Source organism: Mytilus trossulus, chromosome 7, assembly GCF_036588685.1.
Source record: "Mytilus trossulus isolate FHL-02 chromosome 7, PNRI_Mtr1.1.1.hap1, whole genome shotgun sequence".
Taxonomy (NCBI): Eukaryota; Metazoa; Mollusca; class Bivalvia; order Mytilida; family Mytilidae; genus Mytilus; species Mytilus trossulus.
This window is the reverse complement of record NC_086379.1, coordinates 73,117,651-73,138,055: the sequence shown is the minus strand read 5'-3', so window position 1 is coordinate 73,138,055 and position 20,405 is coordinate 73,117,651. Positions and strand designations below refer to the sequence as shown.

Sequence of the window (20,405 nt, the reverse complement as noted above, 5' to 3'; positions counted from 1 at the left end):
ACAATCTATGCTGAACAAATTCTATATGTAGGTTCAAAACGAGGTGCAAGTACTATTGGACAGTATTTCCTACTTAGGCCACGTGCTTCAGATGTTGAACTATCGTAAACAGATGCCTGTTTACGTTCAAAATGGACACATTAATTCCACAGAAGATAAGAAACTGATTGGAGAATTGATTCAGAAAGGGTTTCAAATCAATGAAGTAAATTTAAGTTTTGTAGAATCAAATTCCAAGTCTACACAAGAGCAAGCTATACAGGTATACACATTAATAAGAGATTTTAAACAGTAATTGTAATGACTGGTCAATACTATATATCGAAACCAAAGAAAGGGAAACGTAACAGCTTGGTGCAAAGTATCGAAACATGTGTACTATATGACAAATTGTATTGAGATCTATTACTGTTAATCGTTGATACAAATGTAGTAATATTAACAAAACCTATAAATGATAGCACAAAAAAGGAAAAATAGTTGCAGAAGAGTCGTAGGGTGACCTGTTGCTGTTACTTTCTGTGTCATCAGGGCTCTTATTGACAGTTGTCTTATTGGCAATTATACAACATCTTCTTTTTTATATCTACAAGTTAACATGAATCACATAAGTGTCTTACCTACTTTTTCTATATAACTAAAGATGGTATATTTTTTCTGAAAAGGTAACATTATATGACCACACACCATTTTCGTGGGATGAGGAGTCTAAGTTCATATCATCTAAGACCGTTACTGTGTCAGTTGGAGAAGGCAATACAACAAACTCAGCAATACCATCGAAAATCAAACTTCAGAATTCTGGTTTAGTACCAACAAGAAAAATTATCAGAGTAGCCATTCCAGTTGATAAAAATGAGACTACTTCACAGATGCTAGTGTACAAAATGTACTGGAAGACACCAGCGGACAGCTTGATAATCAGTATAAATAGCCCAATAAACCATCTCAATCACACTATTTACATTCGGAAGACAGAACCTCCAACGGAAGACGAATATGACTGGAAGAAAATTATAGAATCCATCGACTGGTTATCAACCAGCGAAATTAAAGTAATACTTGACGGTGGCTTATACACCGCCCCAACAAATGTGTATGTTGGAGTCCTTGTTCAAAAAGGTATATCTATTTAACTTTTAGGAATAGCGAAGACACTCAAACAAAGTTTGCATTTATCGGTAATCACTAAGGTTATTTAAGTCATTTCTTGTATTCATCAGACTAAATTGAATGTCGATTTTAATCACAATGATAACTATCGAAAACAGAAAGAAAATGTAAATGTTTACAAATCAATATATGATACATTTGAAATTACAAGTACTAATAAAGACGTATTGGAATATGCAAATCAACCTGCTAAGTCAAATACAAAACATTACGTAATACTTTTGTAACATACCATATGTTATAGGTTCTGTGCATATTGTCTTGGATCCTACGGTCGTCGGATACTTCGACAACATTTGTGTCCAGTGGATATTTGTCTGATTCACAATCTTACATCTTTTCATGTTACGATTAGTAAATAATACTATATTGAAAAAACTCAAATTACAAAATGTTCACAAAACTCTGCAGGTCTACATGAGTACAATAAAACAAACACTTAGATATTCAAAAATAGATAGTTTTTCATAACAAGTTGACTTTTTATTGACAGAAAAATCGTCTACCGCTACATCAACCAGACGAAGACGATCACTGAGTACTACTATTGTTGAATATGGAATTATTGGAGCTACGGTTGGTTGTAGAGTATGGAATACTGTTAAGCAGAAATGGGACAAAACTTCATGTCAGGTAAGATTATGGTGATCCCTTGTTCTGTTATGATTGATGCTGTCCTATTTCAAATGGGTATTTAGTCCATCACATAGTTTTTCCATATTTGTTGCACTCCAAACCTATGCCCTGTTTGCTCCTGATAGGGTATGTTTACAAAAATTCGTATCGAAACGACATGCTGGACTTTTCATTTAGAAAAAAAAACTATTTTATAGACATAGAAGTTACTCTTTCTTCATAAAGCGATTTGTTGTTTATCATTAAGGTTGGCGTTGGAGTATCTTATTCCTATATCGTTTTCAGATATATACAACACGCCACAATGATTACTTTTTTGGTGGAGACATCATTGTATGTTATTTGTTTAACTTTTTTTTTGAAATCGCAATAAATGTTTGAAAATTGATAATAACCATTCCAACACTCCAACGAAGAAGTGGTATACGTAATTATCATTTTTTAGTACTGGAAAATATCAATGGTGAACATTATATCTGTCCAAAAGGTAACATGCAGCCGGGTAGTCATATAGTTGCGACTGACTTGATTAATCATATTTGTTGATCGGATTTACTGTCGATCGCTTAAGAAATTATAGATAAAAAAATTGATCTTCCATAGCCAAAGTTAACTGTTAATTTCAGCTTTTTTGGTTTGTCTTTTGTATTGCTACATTCACTGATTTTAAATAAATGGTTTTCTTGGTCCCAGAGGAAAGTATATCCAAAAACGCGCTTCGCAGGCCTTACATTCATAAAGGGTATTTGTACAATACATAATATGTTTTTCTAATGTCATGTAAAAAAGAAGAAATAAATAACGAAACGGATTGACAAAACTCAAAATTCAGAAAGATGGTAAAGACAAACAACAGTCTACATCACACTAACATCACATTAACATTGAACACGGAAGACTGATTAATACAAACTTAATAAAACCGAGTATCTTTCAGCCACTCTAATCGGGGTTATACTCATGGATTTGATTTATTCTACTTCATACTCCCATTTTTTTCTGTTATTTAGCTTTCATCTGCATCAACTATCAATGAGACCGTTTGTGAGTGTTCCAATCCACCAGGAAATAGTTTTGCCACAACGTTTTACGTGCCTCCAAACACGATCGATTTTGGAAGTGTTTTTGAAAAGTTTGATTTGAAAAACAATGCAGCGGTGTTTGCAACTGTTGTATCCCTTGTACTGTTCTATATTTTGTTATGTGTATGGACATTCAGACAGGACAAAAAGGATCACACAAGGGTAATGATATTTGCTTATTTATAAAACACTTGACAATGTATATGTACTCTTCTCTAAAAAAAGAGTTAATCTGTAAAATTCACCATATTAGAAGTAAATGTTAGAATTGATTCAGAGAAATTTAGTGAAATAAAGTGAATAGCACAAAATGCAAAAAAAGGAGAAGATAGCTTAATTTTCATAACTTGAAATGATTGAACCTAATGTTTATCCACATTGCTTTTTATCAAAAACAACTCTACAACAATTAGAGTAACAAGGCATACGAAACGTCTGTTTCCTCCTTTTGGGATATTCCTTAGATCATATAACCGTATTAAATACAAACTATAGCATCTCGACCAAATGCATAAAACATATAAAAAACATCATACACATAGTAGCTATGGTAGCACATTCGATGATGATGATATCATGCATTCTAAAAATATACATTTCAGTTGTTGCCAGCTTAATTTCTGTCCCTATTCGATTAAACCTCATTTTCCATTTGGCAGCCTGAATTTCTTTGACCTTCATTCTAGACCTATTTATTGCATCTATTTGTTAGTTTGTTCTTTCCCTTGACATGCATAAAACATTTAACGCTGGAATTAGCAACCAACAATCAATTAAACAACATGTGTGAACTTCAGTCCAATTTGAAAAGGTGTTAATTCAATTATTGCAATTTTAACATCATCCAAAGCCCTTGGATGGTGTAAATCCCTCCCCCCCCCCCCAAAAAAAACCCCAACCAAAACAAACATAACAAACGTGAATGGTATTATCATGTATGGCATATGGTCAATGGTAAAAGGTGTGTTGTGCAATGGTTTATGGTGTAAGGATAATGGTTTAAAGGTATAACGTGCGATCGGGAATAGTGTACGACATTTGAAAATATGCAAAAATTGAGAACTGATTTTTTAATTTTATACATTGATTTACAATATTGTGATCCAAATTCGTTTTTTGACGATAAATAAATAATTTATAGTCGCACACCTACTTTGAAATTTAATTGCATTATGGTCTAATGTGTATGGTGTAATGTCACAGGGTGCATGATGTAATGGTGTATGATGAATGGTGTAATGGTGTATGGTGTTAGTGGGGAGTTTACACAATCGAAGAACTGTGCATAAATATTTAGTTATTGGTTAGATCGTGTATATGGAACGGGGATCCAATTATTTGCCCCATTGAAACGCATTCAAAATCAGAGTAAATACATAGTGTCCTGTTCAATAAACAATTTTGATAGCCACCTTGGGACTTCTGGTTCATGTTAGGCATTCATTTGAAGTTTCTAAGTACAATCTCAATGCCTCATGACCGGCATTCCGTTGCAAATTTTTGTTTTTATTGACAACAGGGTCAGTCTGTCTACTTCCGGAAAAGAATAAAGGCTAGCATTTCGGCAATTTACTCTATGTACTGACGCCAGATTAAATTTAAATCAATCGAAATATTTACAGAAATTCAAAATAGAAAGCCTACCCTTTCAAATAAATCTACATTCAGTTACAGAACTAGTGAAATAATAACACTACACAAAACTAACAAAAGTTATATATTTTTTTTAAGAATAACATTCGTGGGTACCGGACTGGTTGCCCTAACTTGGATCCTATTCATGTCAGACTTTATTTTTTCCCCCAGACTTAAAACTGCACTTTTAAAATATATTTTTTTTAATTAAAATAAAAAAATCTTCCGCTTTAAAGAATTACATATGCAAAATAAGCATACCCCATACCAAGGGTATAAAATATGAGACAAAGTCTTAAAATAGTCTGCTAAGTCCATTTAAAATACAATATAAGAGGCTAGATGTAGAGAAGTTCTCACTTGTAGCTAAAATCAGTCAAACAGCACCTCCTATAGTTTAACAGATGTGGAGGGAAATCCTTGATCTTCCTGACCGCTTAAAGCTACTGTGCGTTGTTGTTCTTTTGACTGGTCTAAATGTCCCACTAGTTCATATGCATGTTCTCGTGGAAACTGAAGCTGTTGGTGGCTGAGATCCATGTACTTTAGTCCAAGTTCACCAACCTGAATATAGAAACAAAGACAAGCTAATAATGCAGGAACTTTTAAAAATGAAACTTAGGAAAGAAGCATTAATGAAAATGAAATTCAAACAGTGAAACTATTAAAAGAGCACTAAGTGTTTCCTTAACCAGAAGCTGATCTTCAAAAGTTCCCAAAACAAAACAAGGAAGACATAGCTCCGTCGTCTACTGCTGAAATAGATACAGATAAAATTAACGGTCCTTTTAAGGACCATCAAAATCATTAAAAGGGAGTCTAAAATTGTCGTACAATCATTTCAATTTGCTCTAATAAGATTAATAAGTATTTCAATCTGCATTTTGTTTTAATGAATAATCAGTATTTAGTTCTAATATAATCTTAAAGCAATCCTAATTCTATCTCACTTTTGAATAATAGTTTTTCATGTGTGACGTCATGCTCTTTCTAAATTTCATAAATTCAAATGTGGCGTAACGTTTGCATTTTCGCCATCGTAAGTGACGTCATTTTTTGTAATTGCGTTGACGCCTGGACTGATTCGGGTGTGTCTTTGCTGTATTGAACTTAGCATCATGTATTCGGGTTTAGTTTTCTGTAATAAGTTTATACTTCAGTTTCATTATGTATATATCTTTCATATTCATTTGTTAAAATTTACTGTTTGCAATAGCATGAATCGTTTTATATAACAATGGTGTTCCTATCCCGGGCATAAAACAATGCCGTATTTGGCAAAACCTTTTCAACTTTTGATCTTCAGTGCTGTACAACTTTGTACTTTTTTCACTTTCGATCTTTTATATCTGGGCGTTATGTATTCGGGTTTAGTTTTCTGTATTTAGTTAATACTTTAGTTTCATTATGTATATCTCTTTCATATTCATTTGATAAAATTTACTGTTTGCAATAGCATGAATTGTTCTAAATAATAAGAATGTTCTTATCCCGGGCATACAAACAATGCCGTATTTGGCAAAACCTTTTCAACTTTTAATCTTCATGATCAGTGCTGTACAACTTTGTACTTTTTTCACTTTCAAACTTTTATATCTGGGCGTCACTGGTTAGTCTTGTGGTGACAAGACGCGTTTTTGGCGTATTGAATTTTAAACCTGATGCCTTTTGTTATCTATTCATCATGTTTTTCTTTGTCTAATGTGTTCTCCTATTTATTTGTATTGTAGTCCTGTAATATTATGTTGTCATTTCAATGTTATATTTAACTTTGCCATTAAAGTGCGAGGTTTGGCATGCCATAAAACCAGGTTCAACCCACCACTTTTATTCCCCTTTAAAAGTGTCCTGTACCAAGTCAGGAAGATGGCCATTGTTAAAATATTGTTCGTTTCTGTGTGTGTTGCATTTTAACGTTGAGTCGTTTGTGTTTTCTCTTATTTTTTGAGATATTGAAATTAGACGTGGCACGGTACTTGTCTATCCCAAATTCACGTATTTGGTTTTGATGTTATATTTGTTATTCTCGTGGTGTTTTGTCTGTTGCTTGGTCCGTTTCTGTGTGTGTTGCGGGTCGGTGTTGTGTCGTTGTTCTCCTCTTATATTTTATGCGTTTCCCTCGGTTTTAGTTTGTTACCCCGATTTTGTTTTTTGTCCATGGATTTATGAGTTTTGAACACCGGTATACTACTGTTGCCTTTATATAACCCTACTCCTTAAATATCTTCCAAAAATGTAAAATTAGAGAGCCCTTGGCAAGTGTTTCTGAGTTTACACAATAATATGCGGTTATGTGTGTGATGCGGCTTTACATAAATGTGAGCAGGATTCACACACAACTTTCATAACTGAACCGTGGCACTTAAATGATTTATTTAATAGCCACAATTTATCAAAAACTTATTAAAAGACCTAAAACTGAAACTATGGGATTTTTTTTTCTTTTTCCAGGTCCCAGAATTAAGATACTAGAAAGAAATAAGCCCATATTCTCCACCTTTCACTGTCCCCTGATCCCATTTAACACATTTATTATTTCTTCCGCTGTGGCTCTTTCTAATGCTGTTTGCTGATATTTAAAAAAAAAATCCCTCCATTTTAACTTACAAGTGTAGGAAATCATATAACAGACAAAATGGCCTTTCTGTGACCTCCTTTTAAACGTTAAATTGAAAAACAAACATTTTTTAAATTTCATTAATTTAAATTTACAATTTAATTTAAAAAGTTTGATTCAAGTTTTAAAATAATTACACTATTGTTTTTCTTATTGAATTTTGAAGCCTGAAGCCAAATTTCATCCATGAAACTTCAAAAATGAGCTTACAATTGCAGATTGAAGTGTTCAAAACATGCTCTCTGACAGGAACGGGGACCCAATTATTTGCCCCATTGAAACGCATTGAAAATCATAGTAAATACGTAGGGTCCTGTTCAATAAATAATTTTGATAGCCACCTTTGGATTTCTGGTTCATGTTAGGCATTCATTTTGAAGTGTCTAAGTACAATCTCAGTGCCTCATGATTGGCATTCCGTTGAAAAATTTGGTTTTTATTGACAACAGGGTCAGTCTGTCTTCTTCCGGGAAAGAATAAAGGCTAGAATTTCGGCAATTTACTCTATGTACTAACGCCAGACTACATTTAAATCAATCAAAATTTTAACAGAAATTCAAACTAGAATATATAATAACACTACACAATTTATAACAAAAGTTATATATTTTTTTAAGAACTACATTCGTGGGTACCGGACTGGTTGCCCTAACTGGGATCCTATTCCTTATGAGTCAAAACTACAAAAATATCTAATCAGTTGGAGCTTTTTCTTTTATCCAACTCTGAACACCATGTCTCCAAAGTTTTGGATACTGTTCAAGGGGAATAATCCTTACACATTTATTGATTGTCTCCCATATTAATTTTTTCTTCCATGTGCATGCCATAGCTATTCGGTGTTCTATTGTGTTGTATTTTATTTTATTACTATTTCATTGTCATAACAAAAATCATTGTAATCATATTATGAAACTTAATAACCACAAGGATCCATAAGTGGGTTAATAAAATATTTCTATTTCTATTTCAATAACGGTCTATCTTATAAAGAAATAAGCGGATAGCTTCTTTATCAAAATGAAGGAAAAAATCATTGAATCTTTAGTAAAGTGTTTATGTAAATCTTCCAGTGGGCATTATCCTACCTAAGTGACAACGGTCCTTACGACGATTACTTGTACATTCTGACGGTGTTCACAGGATTACACAGACATGCTGGAACAAAATCCAGAATAGGTTTCATGATAATTGATGGAAAACCAAAGAAAAGCTATTTTTATGAACCAGATGTACGACTATTAGATGACGAAACACATCGAGTGAGTATGTTGTCTGCACATTGCCAAATAAATCTGTTCTTATGATTTATATGTAGGATAACAAATGAAATTTAACGAAAAATTCTATTATTTCTCATTTTTAATACAGTTGATATTATAACAAAATGTGGTATGATTGACTATAAAAACACCAAAAACAAACAGAGGACATAATTAAAAACCAATTGTTCAGAGAACAATTGAAGGTCTTTCCACAGGTAAAGATCTATTTTGATATTGAAATATGAAAAATCAGTTTAAAATGTTAGTTCCTATGGCTTTATGATGTATTTTATATGAATTTAAAGCAAAGGTCAAAATCTAGAACGTCCTATAAACCTATGACCTTGACCTCAATTTCAAGGTCACAAACCAAGGTCCTTAAATCAAAAGACCCTAGGTCTTTAATATGTTTGGTTAAGGAGTAATATCACTTTATGCGTAATTCTAAATGTAAGATGAGCAAAAAACTCCCATTTATAGTCTGCGCACCCTTTCAATCAAAATATGCAAGTAAGGACATGTTGCAACTAACAATTTAGGAAAAATTATTTGTCTATATGTCATACGGTATTTGAAAATAAGTGAAAATAAGCCAAAATCAAAATTTAGAATATGACCTTGACCTTTGACCTTGACCTCATTTTCATTTTTTTGGACCAAGGACCTCAAATCTGAATACCCTAGGTCTCTATCACTTATGGTTTACTAGTTAGAAATGCATATCACTTGAATCAAATGAAAAAGGGGGAATAACTCTCATATGGAGTCTCCGTAAAGCATCGGTCCAAATGAATATCCTAATCCTGAAGATGTAACGAGCAATTTGGTAAAATAAATTTGTCGTAATCTTTTACGGTTGCGAAGGAGTAGTGGCCACAAGAAAAACAGTGTTAGGGGAGATAACTCTTACACTGTAAAGTATTTTATTTTGTCGTTGTAAATTTTTAAAGCGTATAAACTATATGATATCATATTTCAAATATCTAAGCGACATCTTTTGAAACCTCAATACTACGCAAGAAAAAAAATTAGGCGGAAGAAAAAAAAAATAATTAATAATCAGAACAAATACAATAGGTCTTTCCACGGAAAGGTGGAAAGACCTAATTATTAACAATGTCATAAAATTGAGAATGAAAATGGGAAAGTGTCAAAGAGACAACATCCCGAACATAGAACTGACAACAGCAGACGGTCGCCTATAGGTCTTAAATGCCACGAAAATGGAGTCATCCTTCAACTAGCCCTAACCAGTTCATTTCATGATCTAAACAAATGATACGATACATTACGCTACAAATGTCAAAAGGGAGGAATCATGTTTACTAAGACATTAATATATCCTCAAATTTCAGAAGGTAGAAAATCTTAACAATGCAACTCTGAATTATATGCCATCCAGATGTTGCAAACAGGGATAAGTCAACGTTTGTTTTGCTAGACAGTTTCATTACAGAAACTCACAACAACGATGCAAGCAGATATCATTGTAACTGACCCACAAAGATATGTTAAGTTACAACACATCGTTAAACGACATTCATAATGCAATGCCATTTGTCAGAGAGATAAGTGGCTGTAACCAAATACACATACTATGTCTTATATATTAAGTTTTTTTTTAATTATTAATCCTTTAATGCTTTAGAATTTAACCCGTTGTACATGTAAAAGTATAATATGATAACATATCGAGTTTAATAATTAAGATCCCATTTCCGTCTTCAATTCTTCAATAACGACATCACCGAGTGAAATTTTGCATCGAATGTGTACGTTCATTGATCAAAACAATGAGTGTGTGGAGGTTAAAAGTAGGATATTTTCGCTAATATAAACAAATACGTCTGTTCAGCCATAACTTTTAATAACAACTCAAAGAGCCCACGGCGACGTTACTGAAGTCGCCAACGTCGCCAATGGTAATGTACAAACTTAGGAACGTCGTGATCCCGCGGTAATCTCGACATACTGCGGACCGCAAAAAGTGCAAATTATCTTAAATTTCACATTAACTGTCCATATTTGTAAAATAATCAAATTAAAAAAGTCTCTATCTCCATGAATGAATTAAATTGAATTAACTAAGTTCTTGTTCACATAAATGAAAAATTTGAATTAACTTTGAAAGTCCTTTTGAAAATTGTTAATCTTCTTCATCATTTTCGTCTACATTGGTTGTCCACTTTCGTATTCTCTCCCGGGTCTTTCGTTGTTTCGTTTTCGTTACTCAAATAAGCTGCTGCGCCATACGCCTTTGGACTTGCGTCTGTAAATACATGAAGTATTAATTCTGTTGATGCTGATGGCTTGCTAAAATAATATCGAGGAATAGTGAATTGTATTGCCTTTTCCAAATCTTTGGTCAAATCTATCCACGTAGTCTTTAAATTATCTGGTATAAGTTCGTCCCAATTTAATCCACATTCCATTACTCTTGTATCAGGATTTTCGCTCGAATTGTAACCGGACTAAGTAAGCCTAGTGGGTCATAAATCTTTGAAGAATATTTCAAAACTTCTCGTTTAGTAACATGTTGAAGTAGTTCTGGTGTAGGAATATCACGCTTAGGGTAAAAAATCTCGTCGCTACGACTGTTCCACAACATTCCAAGTATTTTGGTATACTTATTCGTATCTAGGACGTTTTCTTCTTTAGCTAATTCTAGTAATTTAGCACTGTTTGAACTCCATGATCTCAGGTTGAATCCAGCTCCAGCCATCAAGCTTCTTGCTTCTTTGAAATACGTAAGTAAATCTTCCTCTTTGTTCATACTAGACAATATGTTATCAACGTAAATATCTCTTTCTAGAATTTTAGCTGTTTCACTGTTTCCGAATTGTTTCAAATGTTTCTGTATTGTGGCGTTGAGTATAAAGGGCGAAGACGTCGCTCCAAATAACACTGCTTTGAACCTATAAGTTTTCAACTGACTTCCTGGATTTGTAGGGTCACTAAGCCCTAAAAATCTGGTAACATCTTCGCTTAATCCAACATGTAAGAAAGCTTTCTCAATATTAGTACATGTAGCAAACTGGTTGGCTCTAAACTGTACTAGGAGTTTTGTCAAATCATTTAATTTTGGTGGTGTGTCCATAAGACAATCATTTAGACTTGGATGACTTGGTGATTGACGACAACTGCAGTCGTATACTATTCGTATAGGAGTTGTGCTAGATTCCTTGTGTATAGGGTGGTGTGGAATGTAATGAATTTTCCCGCCTTTTTGTTAATTTTCATCTACTGTCTCAACAAATCCTCTGCGTTCCTGTTCGGCGATTATATCTCCATATTTCTTAAGTAGTTTAGGATCTTGACTAAGTTTCTTAATAACGTTCTCTGTTCTTCTTGTGACTGTATAGTTTGATCGTAGTTCGTCATGTTCCTGTTTCCATGGCAACTTTGGAAAGTATTTATTACCTCTGAGTTCATTCGAAGTGTCTTGATATGTTTCCAAAAAATCCGTATTGTCTTCGTCTGTTTCCTTTGAGTTAATACCAATCGATTCCAATTTCCAAAATGTTTCTATATCATGCTCTTCCGTTTTATGAGAAATAAGAATATTAAAAATGCTAGTACCCATCAATGAGTTATCCCTCTTGTCGCTTACTGGACCGGAAAGTAAAAAAACCTAACTTTGAACTCACGGCGGTTGGACCATTCCCCGTATGACTTCATCCTCGACTAAGTCCCAGTAGTAGTCAGCCCCGATCAATAACGATATTTCGAAAGACTCGTCCTGTGTTACCGGATGTGCTAACTTAAGTCCCCGTAAATAATTAAGTCCTCTGTTGATGTGGCGAATATTGTTTGCAAAGGTACGGCAATCATTGGTACAATTAGAACGTGTATCGGTATTTTCTGTCCTGCATCTGTTTCTACGTACACTGTCGATTTGTCTAAATGTCTTACGGTTTTGTTTCTATCTCCAAATGATGATAACTGTAGAATTTCTGTTCCCTCTAACTGTAAATTAAGTTTTATTGCTAAATCTTCGGTCACAAATGATCTATGTGCTCCCTCGTCAAAAAGTATATGGGTGTCTCTACATGAGTGGTCTGACCTTACGGGTGCTTATGCAGTTTTTAAAAGAACATTTGTACGTACCTCGACTGACGATGAATATAAAATTGACGTGTCCTCTTCCTTCTGGTTCGTGTCATTTATCAAATATACATATGTCTGATTACATGTAGCTTGTCCATTGTTACCATGAAAATTCATATGCTGTTGGCTGTAATTTGTATTTTGCACGCTTTGTCTACTTCTGTCATTATCGTGGTTCTTGTTGTTAAATTGACGTACAGTACACAGACTTGTGTGATGTCTTTTGTTGCAATTTCGGCATAAGTGTTTTGACTTACATTCATGTATACGATGTGTTTCAAGGCAGTTGAAACACAATTTCTCCCGTTTTACAATGTTCATGCGTGCTGCTGGATCAGATACGTTCGCGCAATGCGCTGGTGCGTGTACATCGCGGCAGAATACACAAGGTTTAGTGTTTAAATTCTGGCGTATATTTCTTGTATTTAGAGCTTGATTTTGGCGGGGTTTTGTTGATTTAGTTCCGGTAAAGAAAGATGATGTACTTGGTAAATTGTTAGAAGTTTTAGTGTCTTGTCCCGCATCAATTATGTTTATTTCATTGCAAATACTTTTCCGAAGGTCTCGTAATGACCAGTTTTCTGTTCCATGTTCACGGGCAAGTTTTTTTTAAATTTCTCCCGGTAATTTTTTCAAAATAATTGGTACACGTAATGTTCCATACGAGTCTTGTGACTGGCCCAAAGATTCTAGCCCTCTGACGTAAGTTTCCATTTGATCATAGAATTGTCTCAAACTAATAAGATGGTTTCGTGGTGATGGAATGTCTAATAATGCTTGTATGTATGCTTGCGTGATTTTGTGTGTTTGTCCGAATCTTACCTTCAATAAAATAATGGCGTCCGCATAGTTTGCATTGATGAGCGCAAAACCAGCTATGGTGCGTAAAGCTTCATTTTGTAACTGCGCTTTGAGGTAATTAAATTTCTGGACATCGGTCAATGAAGGGTTTAAATGCATGGCGCATTCATACGAATCCCAGAAAGTTTGCCACTCTAATATATTCCCTGTGAATATTGGAAGTGAGAGTTTTGATAAGTAGTGATTCTGACTGCTTGCAGATGTATACGAATTTATATATGTACTCACTGTGTTACTAGCTTGAGAGAACGGATTTTGTGACGACTGCGTGCATGAGTTTTCTGTGAGGTTTGCTGAGACGAACGGTTGAGAGTCAACATTTAATATCTGGGATGAAGTTTCACTCTGACGTGTCTTTGGTGTGGTATGAGTATCTCTGACAAAATTTCTTATGTGTCTGATTTTGGTTTCTAACGTAATACAATACTCATCTGAATCTAGAATTTCACTTTCAATATCTTCTGCTTCCGCTAGGTTGAGTATCTGCTCGTTCAAGTTGGTCAGTATCTTCTGTTTCTGGAGAAGGTTTTCAAATGTTGCTGTCAATTCCTCTGGGTCGAAATCTGTGTCTTGCTTCGCTGCATCTATCTTCCGTATAAGATTTGTAACAGCACTTCTGTCTGGATCGTATCGACTTGAGCTTGCTTAAATCCATTGGTCACGGTACCATAAATGTGGAGGTTAAAAGTAAGATATTTTCGCTAATATAAACAAATACGTCTGTTCAGCCATAACTTTTAATAACAACTCAAAGAGCCCACGGCGACGTCACTGAAGTCGCCAACGTCGCCAATGGTAATGTACAAACTTAGGAACGTCGTGATCCCGCGGTCATCTCGACAGAGTGCAACCTGTGCTTACCATTCCGGCGCACCTGAGATGACTCACTATTGTTCGTGGGATTGCTATATCTCAGCCAAAACGTTTCTCTATAGTATTTTTTTAAATTTTTGTTCGTTACTGAAAGCCAGTTTTAAAATCAAAAACCTTTTTGTTTGTTTTGACTAAAATATAGTTATAAGTATATGTTCATAAAATAAGAACCGAAAATCTATTTCATAACAACGTTCGATCGAAATTAAATCCAGAGAATTATTAATAACGAACAATGACGGAACGTCATAAACCTCCTTGACGACGTCACCTACAGCGACACTACATCAGTTATCCTGAAGAGTCCCAATGGAAGGATGAAATCGATTGAATGGAACTGTTAACTTTTTACTTTTTTTACTATTTTATTTAATGAATATATAAATATATATATGTTGCTAGATATTAGCCGTCCATAGACTATTAAGAATTTGTACAAACCTTAATGAACGCAATGCAAATGTCTGCCATGACCACCGCAATTTTTTCAAACAATAAAAACAGTAACATGTGACACAAAATAACGATTGACGAGGCTACGGACAGACACATTATTATTTGACGGGATTAACCACGTGGTTTTATTTATATTATAGGGTTTTGATGTTGGAAGCATCCGGAAATTTGTCATGAGCGTTCCTAAACCAATAAATGACCCAACAGTATTAAAAATTTGGCATGATAATAGTGGACCAGGAAATTCAGCATCATGGTATCTTAATAAAATCATACTAGAGGATGTGCAAACTGGTGGAAGGTAAAGCTCACATACTTTATTTTTGTCTCTTTTTATAAATAATAAGCTACAAATATGTTGTGTTTTGTTCTGTTTGTAGTGATACGATGAATGAAGGAATGAAAAAGACAATTTGTTGCCCAAACAAGTTGCAAAATAGTATGATTGATAAAAGCTATTAGATTGTATCTGTTCATTTTATTGAATGATTTTGTTTGCAATTATATAATAACTTTAGGTTCATCATACCAAATGGACAAATATGGCTGTATTTTCACCTCAATAATTACTCTGTGTACCGACTTACATGTGCTGTTTGGAAAGTTTTAAGGCCTAACATCCACTAGATATTTAAAAGTTAAATGCATTTTGTGATAAAATCTTTTTTGGTTTTTGATGGGAATTTCTTAATTACTTTTTTCCGCTCAGATAAACTCTTTTACTCAACTATAGTTGTCAAGATACCTCTTGTCCATGTCAGTTAAGGCAATTCAAAACAAAACAAACCGTTTTTTACCTGAGGGAGCACCTCAAAGTTAGACCACAACTTAGTTAATTTTAACAACTTATGCATGAAGGAAAAAAATGCCCATCGAAATCCAATAGAGTTTTATCTTTCTGAAACACAAAATGCACCTAACTTTAATATATCTAGTGGATGCCAGGAATTTAAACTTTTCCAACATCACAGGTAAGTCTGTATTCAGAGTAGTTTTTGGCATGTAAATACTGCCATATTTGTCCGTTTGTTATGATGAACCTTACAAGCATAAAGTTTGTCTGGGATATCACTATGATGTCATTACCATGTAAAAATTGACAATTATTTAATAAAATAGTCATTTGACAAATAGTTTATAGACAAAATGAAAGATAAGTGTCACTAAAAAAATATTCATGATTTTAACCATGTATTGACATTAAAAAAATTGCCAACTACCCCCTACTTTTCTTAAATATTTTATTACAAATAGTTTAAAAAGACATATTCCAAAATCTTATAACATCCTTGTTATTTTTTCGTAGTTTTTTTAAATAAAAAAAGGTGACAATATTAGATATAAGAAAAGTCTAGAGAGAATTATTTGACGCCAAATTTTCAATGGCTAATATTTCGTAAACAAGTTCACGCACCCTCCATTTTTTTTTTTGCTTTTTAATTTTCTTCATTTGCATTCTATCAATTTATAAGCTGAAATACAAATATTTCAGATCATATTTTAATAAAAAAAAAAATACTTATATTTTACATGCTAATGTCTTGTTATTAGCTGTATGCCGTTATTTGGTAGATCATGAAAGCTTTATAATTTCAAATATCAAAGGTGCCGATAATAGCTTTATCGTCCTTTTTCTTTCTTTCAATTGACAGGTATCTGTTTATATGTGATCAATGGCTTTCTTTGGACCACGATGATGGATGCATTGAGTGTGCCATTCCTGTGTCTGATAAGTTGGATAAACATAAATTCTCATTTTTATTCAATGAACAAACGAGACAAAACACAACAGACAATCACTTATGGTTATCGGTTGCCATTCGACCTGAAGATAGCAACTTTACAAGGTTAGAAAGATTGGCTTGCTGTTTGACATTGTTGTTTCTCACCATGATCTCAAGTGCAATGTTTTATGGACAAAATACCGGAAGTAAATTTTCAATTGGACCGATTAAATTATCACTTTCTGGGATATATATTTCAATTGTCAGTGCAATTATTGCTGCACCTCCAATATTGTTAGTATCTTATATGTTCAGAAGTTCCAAACCTCGTTCAAGAAATGAGAAGAAAACTTTTACAAATACTAAAGACAATTCTGAAATGACACTAAAATCCGGCGAGGAAGACAATAACGCAGATGTGACAGATGATTCTGAATTTTCACTTCCGGTTTGGTGTAGATATGTAGCATGGGGAATTGTTACATTAGCCGTCTTTACATCTGGATTTTTCCTAATTTTGTATAGCATGGAATGGGGAAAGACAAAGTCAGAGGAATGGCTGCTATGTTTCTTTATGTCATTCATCGAATCAATACTCTTAGTTGATCCACTTAAGGTAGGAAAATATTGCTTTCACATCACATGGAAAATTAGCAATATTTTTAATAAACTTGTAAAGGTGTTGTAAAAACACTATCTTATAAATAAAAATGCCTGGACCAATGCAAGAAAGAATATGACAATTGTTATCCATTCGTTTGGTGTTCTTGAGCTTTGGATATTGTCAGATACTTATGGACTTTAATTTTCATAAGACCTCTTTATTTTTGTTATTTTACTTTATACTTCGGAAGCAAAACTTGTCAGTTAAAACAAATAGGTTACAAATTCAGTTATCAATATATATCTGGCTGGACGTAGACTATTAAAAGCTAATTTTATCATTGACGAAGTTACAGCTTTACGTAAGAACTATTTGAAATAAATACATTATTTTTATATAAAACAAAATGTATACCTTGATTTTCTTTTTTTAGATCATATTGATGTCAGTCATATTCTCTTGGATTGTAAAGAGTTATAAGGAGACAACTGTGAAATATGACAGAGAGAAACTTCTTCTAGAGACCAAAAGACGTGCAGCAAGTCCATTGTCATATCTTTTAGGTAATCTTTATTTAAATTGAACTATTGTAGGTAATCTTTGTTTATATTAAACTATTTGAGGAAATCTTTGCTTTTATTGAACTATTGTAGGTAATCTTTGTTTATATTGAACTATTTGAGGAAATCTTTGCTTTTATTGAACTATTTTAGGTAATCTTTGTTTATATTTAACTATTTTAGATAATATTTGTTTATATTGAACTATTTTAGGTATTCCTTGCTTATATTGAACTATTTTAGGTAATCTTTGTTTTATATTGAACTATTTAAGGTAATCTTTGTTTATATTGAACTACCGGTATGTTAGGTAATCTTTGTTTATATTGAGTTATGAATATTGAAACATATCTCATACGTTTTCGTTTTAAATACTGAGGTAAAACTCAGAGCATATAATCAATTTAAAGAAACATGTATTAGATCGTTTGTTTTCACATTTGAATGATTTTACACTATTCATTTTGGGGCTCTTTTTAGCTATTTGTTTGGTGTGAGCCAAGGCTCCGTGTTGAAGGCCGTACATTGACCTATAATGGTTTACTTTTAAAAATTGTTCTTTTGATGGAGAGTTGCCTCATTGGCACTCACGCCACATCTCCCTATATCTATTGAATATAAAAACAACATGAAAAAATTCATATGCTCACTTCTTACACAAATGTTTCTTTACCTATTGGTAGAAATAATGTATATACAGTCCGGGTTGAAAGTCATTTTATGAACATTTATAGATAAAAAAAAACATTCTACATTCGATGTACTTTTCTGGTTTTAAACATTTACTGTTTACAAAACTGTAATTGTTTTAATCCCAGACATAAACTACCTTAGTCGTGTTTTGCCCAACTCTTTCGAATTTTGAATCCTCAATTCATAAACTTACTTTTTACCCAAATGTTTGCTGAACCTTTTGGTAGAAATCATGTATACAGTCCGGGTTAAAAGTCATTCATCCAGAAAAATAATAGATAAAAAACATTCTTCATTCGATCCACTTTCTTGATTTAAACATTCCCTATTTTAAACTCTCTTTTTTTTTGGAAAACCTAGGGATTTTCTTATCCCGGGCAAATATTACCTTAGCCGTATTTGGCCCAACTTGTTGGAATTTTGAATCCGCAATACTCTTCAACTTTGTACTTGTTTAACTCTATAACAATTTTGATATGAGCGTCACTGATGAGTCTTATGTAGACGAAACGAGCGTCTGGTGTAATAAATTATGATCCTGGTACCTCTGATAACTTTTTACCATCATCGGAAATTTTCAAACCAGAACGTTTCAATAATACGGACACAGAAAGATCGATTTGACCCAAAAGACTTAAATGCATATGTTATTTTTCAAACAATGAAATAGATGAAGAAAATATTATCAAACATACAATATAAGCAAGACAACATCTGTACAACAACTGAAATTTTCTGAGCGTCACCTCATTTTAGTAAAAAAAAAATTATTTATTGGTTTCTTACTAAACATAGACAAGGATGTGTCCAAAGAACATGGATGCCCAACTCGTATAATCATTTTCCAGGTGCAATGGACCATGAAATTTGGTAAAAAAATCTAATTTGGCATTAAAATTAGGCAGATCATATCATAAGCAACATGTGTACCAAGTCTCAAGTTAATTGGACTTCAGCGTCATCAAAAACTACATTGACAAAAAACTTTAACCTTTATGAACAAAATAATCGTTTTGAAGAGGTGTTTCCAAAGTGTATCAAACATCTACGACCAACTTTTTGTTTCATTGCTTTTAATTACTCGCTCGTTTGCCTTCTCATATCTTAACCAATACTCGGACCTCTTTATTTCATGCTGTTATAATAGTTTTTGGGGAATCGATAAGCATTTGGTGTACTAAAAAGAATGTAATTTTAAACAAAATAACAAAAGTACCGAGCTTAAAGTAAAATCCAAATCCAAAAGTCCTTTTTCAAATAGCAATATAAAAAAGTTAAAACACATCAAACTACTAGTTATTGAAAACAAGCGCATTCCTGACTTGATTCAAGCATATCCCCATGTACAAATGGTGGATTAAAGCCGTAGAAAATAAATTATATAAGAACACCTTCGAAAAGTAGAATAATTGTTATTAGTACAAAAAAAATTACAAAAGTCTATGTAAGAACAGTCTTTTGTATTAGGTTGACTTTGTTTTTGCTGGCAATTCTGATATTCTCTATTTCTATTGTTAAATAAGTAACATAAATACCGAACTAACATGTATATAACAGAAAGGGTGAAGTCAATAAAACCTCACAAAATCAAATGTTAGAATGATATATTACTTTTCATGATTTTGATTTGTTATTTCTTTTAAGATGTGTTCAAAGCCACGCAAGCTCCATTGAAATCCCAAACAGTTGCTAGATTAAAAGAAAGAAGACAGCAGCGCCTAAAAATGCAAGAAATATTCATTGAGCTAGTTTTATATATGATATTCCTGGCTGTTCTGTATTGTGTCAGTTTTAGTAACAGGGATCCAAGCTGGTATAATGTCAAAAATCATCTCGAACAGCAGCTTGTTACACCGAATAGCTTCTCAATTGGAGGATCAACGTTGAAATATGATCAGGTTAGTTGTCTGTCCTGTCTCATGGACCGTTAATTATGAAATATAACACATTGGGGATAAATGCAGTCAAGCACTTTAAAACAAATTCATACAAGACTTGTAAATAAGTATAAAACATTCGTATCGACTGCATAACTCTCATCTATGAAACTCAAATTTACTTAGTTGAAGGTTCAAATCATGTGCTTAAAATATTCTTAAAACGTCCTGTACCAAGTCCG

At 33.3% G+C, this 20,405-nt stretch overlaps 1 protein-coding gene across 1 annotated transcript in view; it reads left to right on the top strand.

Annotated features, from left to right (window-relative positions):
- LOC134726662 (uncharacterized) overlaps nucleotides 1–20,147 on the top strand; it is a 40,560-nt gene extending 20,413 nt beyond the window's left edge. Inside the window, exons 12-21 of the mRNA XM_063591073.1 lie at nucleotides 32–262; nucleotides 666–1,122; nucleotides 1,667–1,806; nucleotides 2,820–3,053; nucleotides 8,217–8,405; nucleotides 14,846–15,006; nucleotides 16,358–17,045; nucleotides 17,467–17,596; nucleotides 19,931–20,095; nucleotides 20,128–20,147. Coding sequence (XP_063447143.1) covers nucleotides 32–262; nucleotides 666–1,122; nucleotides 1,667–1,806; nucleotides 2,820–3,053; nucleotides 8,217–8,405; nucleotides 14,846–15,006; nucleotides 16,358–17,045; nucleotides 17,467–17,596; nucleotides 19,931–20,095; nucleotides 20,128–20,147 — 2,415 coding nt within the window. The remainder of the gene's footprint in view (nucleotides 1–31; nucleotides 263–665; nucleotides 1,123–1,666; nucleotides 1,807–2,819; nucleotides 3,054–8,216; nucleotides 8,406–14,845; nucleotides 15,007–16,357; nucleotides 17,046–17,466; nucleotides 17,597–19,930; nucleotides 20,096–20,127) is intronic.
- The last annotated feature ends 258 nt before the right edge of the window (nucleotides 20,148–20,405 follow it).